Genomic DNA, 7015 nt, shown 5'->3' with positions numbered 1-7015 from the left:
TATATATATATATATTACTATACAAACTCTTTACTATATAAAATTATCTAGAGTTGAAAAAAGGGAAATTTAATTTTAAAGAAGAGCCAAAGAATAATAGTTTAAATAAAAAGCAAGAAAGGTGTTAGGCAAAACAGTTACATCCGTCTAATTGGAATGTTATTATTACAATTGAACCAATAGCTGTGAAATTTAATATTTTTGTTTCCTCTTTACTATATATATTCATTGAAGTCTATTATTGAACAGAAAAAAATAAATGCGACCTCGGAGAGTTTTCGTGTCCCAAACCAGAGAGGGCTAAATGTGTGATGATAGGAAATGACGATTTTTATTGCGAATGTAATGATGGCTACGTCCCCAAAGAAGGTGAAGTAAAGAAAAATAAAGGCGAATGCACAAGTAAGTTTTGATATTTAAAATGTTTTCTTTTTTCATTAACACATGTGTTAAATTCTGAATAGGACCAAAAGGAAAAATATTTAAAATTTCAAAAGTTGATATCACTTAAGTATAGCATGCATTTAATCTATATTCTTATAACTTTATACAGAAGTGTTTAATATAAATAACATATACTATTTTCACATGTGTTATTAAGATTGAAAACTGAATAACGCCACAGACAAAAATCTTTAATATTTCATGAAATTTTTTATTAGATCAAAATGTTTCCAATTACCAGTGTTGTGAAAGTTGGTATCATACATAAATGAAGTATACATTTAAACTATATTTTAACAACTTGAGGTGAAAATACTGTAATTCTAAGTCAGTCTCTTGCAAATGAGCTGAAATTTTTATAATTATTAGTAGATTGCTTAAAATTTCGATGGCAAAAGATAAATATATTAGCTGAACTATCACAAGAAAGTTGTAATAACAATCAATTGAGCAAGCGTGGAAAAACACAATGACTTTCTCAGTCTCGATGATATCTTAGTATTACATATAATAAATATTGCCATATGACCTCACACGACAAAATTTTTTATGGATATATGTAACTATGAAGAAAGTGAAGTGGATGAAACGGGGAACGAAATTGCACCTTCATAGCAATAACTTTAATTATTTCAAAGAATTTATTAAGTAAAAGCTATTTTTTTAAAGTTATTAGATTAAAACAAAAGCATTTTTTTAGTTGTTGAAATAGAAACTGTATTCATATGTAAAATCTGCACGATATTTAATTACGCACGATGATATTCGGGGTAAGCATGCGACTAGTTTTCCATAAACCTGAATACTGTTTGTTTTAACTTTTATTTAGCTCAGTATATCAGCATATTTTTAAAAAATTTCTGCTTTCTTTTGCATACGTGTGCAAGTGGTTAGTAATTTAAGGACGTTAAAATGAACTTGCTCTTGGTTTCAACCTCTTTCGTAGAGAATGCATATCACCATTCTTAACTTTACTCCAGAAAAATATTACTTTGTTAATTCAGAGTAAATTTGTAACAAGAATTTTTACCCACATAAGCGATATTACAGAGCTGATTAATAAATAATTTGAGTATTGAAAAATTTATTTGAGTAATTTTCCACCATCTAATAGAGGTATATAATTAATTTTATAAAATTGCAATTTATTTTTCAAAGTGGCATTGCTTTTCAAATGCAGTAATTGTTTCATCGTAAATTTTTCAAATCAACTATAATCGCATACTTGCCAACTTTTAATCCTTTCGTGAATAGTTTTCCCCATTAGTGCTAAAATGGAATTTGAATTACAATTTTAGGTAGAAACATACGTGATATTTTGAAGTAGCTTAAGCGGACAACCACGATTCGTTCGTTCGTTGTTTAAGAACTGGCATCTGAGGCCAAAATTGTCCCTTTCCCCATTCATCATGAAGTGATGGAAACATTACATGAAGACTGGATCCACTGATGGGAGGTGTCATGAAGTAAGGAAAGGATGGCACTTTGCCATCATGTTGAAAAGATGAGATGTAGGCGAAGAAAAAACTGTAAGGTGACTGGAAAGGAGTTGAGTGGCATCAACAAAAAAGTAGTCTGTTGTACTTTGAAGTAAACATTTCGCTGTTTGAATGATTACTTATTTCGATGAGATAATTTACAAGACCAGTCTTCGCTACTAATTTAACCCGGAGGAACCTATCGGTCGACAGTAGAGTTTAGTTTCGCAAGACCGCAATGTGAAACATGCCTCTACCAAACGGGTTCAAGCGCAAATGGCCGTTTGTTCCGACAGGACCTAATTGTTACTACCATGAGGTCGATGCAATCATCACATTCTTTAGTCAAAGCAAAACAATTTACTTCGTTGACAGGGTTTGGAAATTACTTTATCAAAATGTTCTGTCATTAAACATTGATGTGTGAACTACATTGCAGAAGTTCTGCACTCTGCAAACTTGCGTCAAAACTGTTACGAAGGAGGAAAGGAATCATCCCAGAGGCAATCTGGAACTCTTCATATATCATCCGCTGGATCGACCTCAGAATCGGACAACCCGCAAGGCGTCTCAATCAGGAATCGAATGGTGAAATGGTTACTGACAACCACAACAGTATTACATATTAATATATATGCTTAATTTTTTAAAAAATATCGGTGGTCAAAAAGATTATAAATTAAGTTTATGAATGCAAGGAATATATGGAAAGCATACATTTTACTACCACATAAAATATAAAAAGAAAATTTACGTCAAATACGTAAATGTTGGCAGGTATGTAATCGCGAAAAACTTGAATAAGTAGAGATTTAAGCAAAAAAAGTTACTGTAGATTTTCATTAAAAAATTCAACACAAAATAAATCTTACTTAACTTATTTATAATAACTTTTACGATTTCAATTTTATGTAGAATTCGATTGTATTTTCTTACATATTTTCTACAGTTGAGGTGAACGAAATAACGGTAAGAAATGTTGGGATAAAAACTAAGCTATTTCTCATAAAAAAAATTTCTTCTATTGGAAGTAAATACTATTATGATTTAATATCAGATTCTTAGTGTAGAAAATATGATATAATGTTGCTTTCCCCACCACAATGTTTGAATAATTTTAAACTTCGAAAAAAAATTAATTGACAAAATTAACTAAAATTTAAAATAATTTTATTTTGATTTATTTATTAAAGTTTTAGTTCTTATTAAACGACTATTCTATAATTTTTTTAAAATTTCATATAGCATTTAAACACTTGCTAACTCGGAGCTCCCAACAACTTTTGAATTTAAATGGAAATAACATAAAATTGTATTAATTTATTGTATTTTGCCAGCTCAAATCTCTCTGCAAGATTAACAGCATTTGGATGGCTGTTTAAACTGTTTATGTATAGTGGTTTTTAAAGCCAATGTAAATCAAATTTGTTTGATTGAAAATGAAAAGTGGACGTTTAATTTCGTTATCTCTTTATTTGTTCGAGAAAAATCTCTCGCCAAAAGTGGAAGAAGTTGGCGAGATAAATTTAATGCTAATAAGTACAGTGCCTGTTGATCAGTTATTGATATCAGTTATTGATAAGTTATCCATTACGAAGCCATGCTCTCAATTTGATAATGCAATATTATTACTTTGAAGTGATCGAAGAAAAATGAATATCGAAACTTCTTTAAAACAAACTCGAAACTTTCTTAAAAATTATTTAATGTAAGTCATCTTAATTCGTTACAGATCACTGAATCTAAAAATTTTAAATTTAAAAGTTTTTTTTTAAACCAAAATACTTAGAAATCTGACTTGCATGTCTTAAAACTAGTTCCCTACTTCCTAGGTTATAATATGTAAATTAAAATATGACATAAAAATACTGTAATAATATTTTAAATTGAGATATACTTATAAAATATCCCATTTTATGCGTTTAAATAATTGCAACAGATTGCAGCACAACCTCACATTATTCTTAACATATGCTTTAAACCATGAAACACTAAAAAAACTTTCTCTTCCATAAAGTTTAATTGAATCCCTTAATAAATTCATGTTAAAAAAATAGAATGTCAAAAATATACTTTAATTAACGAAATTTTCTATCACTTACAAAAACATAAGATCAATTCTTCGGATGCTAACTGTTGTTGTGATATCATTTATTAGTTAATATCATAATTAGAAATAAATCTAAGGCAAATAATATGAAGTTCTTAGAGATTTTTACTGTCTCAAGGTACAACACTTTCCCCAATTTTTTCCCTCTTCCATCACCAATTTCCCCTATTTTTAAAAATAACATAAGATAAAGATTAAGGTAAGAAGAATATAAGATAAAGGTTTTGGCAAGATGAAAAAAATAGCTTAAGTTAGGTGCAAAGAGAAAGGTAGGATAAACGTATGGAATAAATTTTAAGTTTAACCCCTTACACACCGGTTGTAAAGCTTTCATATCTCCCTTTGCTGGCATGCAGAAAGTGTTAGCTATTTGCTAGTGTCTAGGTAAGGCGTAAAGTTCAAAATGATACGACAAAAACATAAGAAAATGAAAGGGCTAACCTGGAACACATTTCGTCTAAAACTAGTTGTACAACGCGTAATATTACATCAACATCATTCATCTAGCGTAATATTATATCAAAAACATTTAGCGGATTATTAAATGGAATGAAAAAACGATACACTGCAGCAGGAGAAGAAGTAGAGAGTTCTTCGTTAAACAATTTTCAAAAAGTCGCTTACAATTTGAGAATTCTTAAACTGTTTAAAAAATAGTTATGGAGTAATGCGGAAAGTAAAAAAAATGCAATGTTCATCCAGCAATAATTTATAATCTAAAAGAGAATTTGATAAGAGCGTAAAGAAAAACTACGCGAAGAATGCTTAGAAAGACTTTTAAATTAAAAAATGAGCAAACGTCGTAAAGAAAATCATAAAATGTTTCTGAAAAGTACTATATTTTGAAGTAAGCTCATGGAATAGCTATATTGATTTGTTATTTGAATAAAATCAACAAAGCTTATTAGGACAGAATAGATTACAAGTAATTTGGCTGCATATTTCTTTTTATTCCGTGGAGGACTTTAAACACTTGATTTTTTTTCAAAAGGTGGGTGCGATGATAATTTCTGCAAAGATGGTTCAACCTGCAAACCTCAAGGAAAAGATTATAAGTGTATATGCCCTCCCTTTTTTGAAGGAAAAAACTGCACTAAAGGTAATTAATTATACGCATTTGTTTGTTGCCATTTATTTTACTTCAGTGTGTTTAAGTAAATTATTAAGCAAAAATATTCTCTGCAGTTACATATTTCATTATTTTCATTAGTTTTATTATTTTTTACTACTTATTATTTTTTACTACTTATTTAAGAAAGTATTTTCATAGTTTTTGTTGTTTTTTTACGAATATTGCAGAGTTTTTTATTTTTTTGAATGCTTAAATATGGTAATTGCGAGTGGTTTTTATATAAAATAATTTCAGTTTTCTACACTGATGGATAAAAAACTCCTTCAGTTAATACAATTTATTTAATTACAATAATCATTCAAATTAAAAATCCTTTGAAAATGGATTCTATTTCCTCTACTTTTAATTTATGAAGAGTTATACTTATATATCAATTGTATTATAAGTAATTAATACACAATTAACACAATAATTAATAAATATTATGCAATATTTGTTTTATTTTATTATGTGTTTTGCTGAATCTAATAACCAGAATTTTGTTTTTGAAATTTTTTTAATGTTTAAGTTTTAGGATTGCTTATAGCCTTCAGAGATGCCAACTGCTCCGGACACGCTAAAATAATTAACAAAAACGGTAAATAGCTACTAAGTAAATTTTGCAAATAGTTGATTATTTTTGCTTGCTTTTTTAAAGGCATATCATGACATAATTATTATAAAGTGGTGTATTATATAAGCCTACGAATTATTTAGAAGTAGTGGTGGATAAAAATCTACTAAATTGAATTTATTAAACTAAGAATGACAATTGATAAACTACCACTTTAAAATGTATAACTGCTGTCCGGGGCAAGTTGGCATCTCTGAGCCTTTGTGCTTTTGAGTTTGGTAGCTAGGTTGAATAAAAAATATTCCAATGAATAAAATGAAACAAAAAATATTAAGAGATATTAAGTAATATCTTAATAGAAGAAGAATTGCACCCATTTTATTCGTAGGAACTTAGGACACTTTGCTTTTTCCTGTTAATATATTATGCTTAAACTTTTTTTCAGCAAGTTGCGCAAATAACCCTTGTAAAAATGATGGAAAATGTGAAGTCAAAGAAATCGCCGGTGTGACAGCAGGTAGATGCACTTGTAAAGCTCCCTTTGATGGAGATACTTGTGAGACAAGTAAGTATTAACTCAAGATGCTCAGCAAAGGACAATCTGATTTCAAACTTAAAAATCTCGAAAACGGAGTGCTGTGGAATAATGAAGTTAACAGTATGCTTACGACGAAAATCTAAAAACTAGGAAATTAGTAACAGCAGTTGCCGAAAGATGACGCTGTAGACTGAAATCATGTTGAAACAGCAATCATTTTGATCTGAAAATATTGTGATTCCAGTAATTGTTCTGTATTATTTTCAAGAAGAGATTGTATTCTCTTCAGGAAGAACAGCACAATCTGTCGGTGAATTTTGTTACTAAACTGGAATTGTCAGTATAAGATTCTTAGAGTTAATTTATTTCTATATCGTTCTTTGTTTTCAAGACTTTAAGTTTTGAAAATAGTCAGTTCTTAGCTGGGCATACTGAATTATGACAATGTATATGCGACTATTGTTTTAAGAATATCGCAAGTAAAAATTTAAAATTTTTATAATATTATTAACTAAAGCATGACTATATTTCTTTTATAATTTAAAAAAAAATCTGAGTATGATGCAATGCACAGTGGGCCAGCATTCAAAATTAGTATTTCGATAAAATTTGTTTCAAAATTTGAGGTTCTTTATTTAGGGTTTTTATGTGCAGTTAAATTGAATTCATTACTGAAATTTTGAAATACACTAAAAATACCAAAATAAAACAAGATGGCGGCTGAAATATGGCCAGCAAAAAAAAAAAGAATAATATATAT

At 28.8% G+C, this 7015-nt stretch overlaps 1 protein-coding gene across 1 annotated transcript in view; it reads left to right on the top strand.

The window, feature by feature from the left end:
• Nucleotides 1-7015, top strand: part of LOC107446532 (adhesive plaque matrix protein 2) — a gene marked incomplete at its 5' end in the record, with an annotated part of 66446 nt that overhangs the window by 9834 nt on the left and 49597 nt on the right. Inside the window, 3 exon segments of the mRNA XM_043054510.2 lie at nt 250-402; nt 5024-5131; nt 6163-6282. Of these exon segments, the coding sequence (XP_042910444.2) occupies nt 312-402; nt 5024-5131; nt 6163-6282 (319 nt within the window).

This window comes from Parasteatoda tepidariorum, chromosome 9 (genome assembly GCF_043381705.1).
Source record: "Parasteatoda tepidariorum isolate YZ-2023 chromosome 9, CAS_Ptep_4.0, whole genome shotgun sequence".
Classification (NCBI taxonomy): Eukaryota; Metazoa; Arthropoda; class Arachnida; order Araneae; family Theridiidae; genus Parasteatoda; species Parasteatoda tepidariorum.
This window is presented reverse-complemented; position numbering and strand designations above follow the sequence as displayed.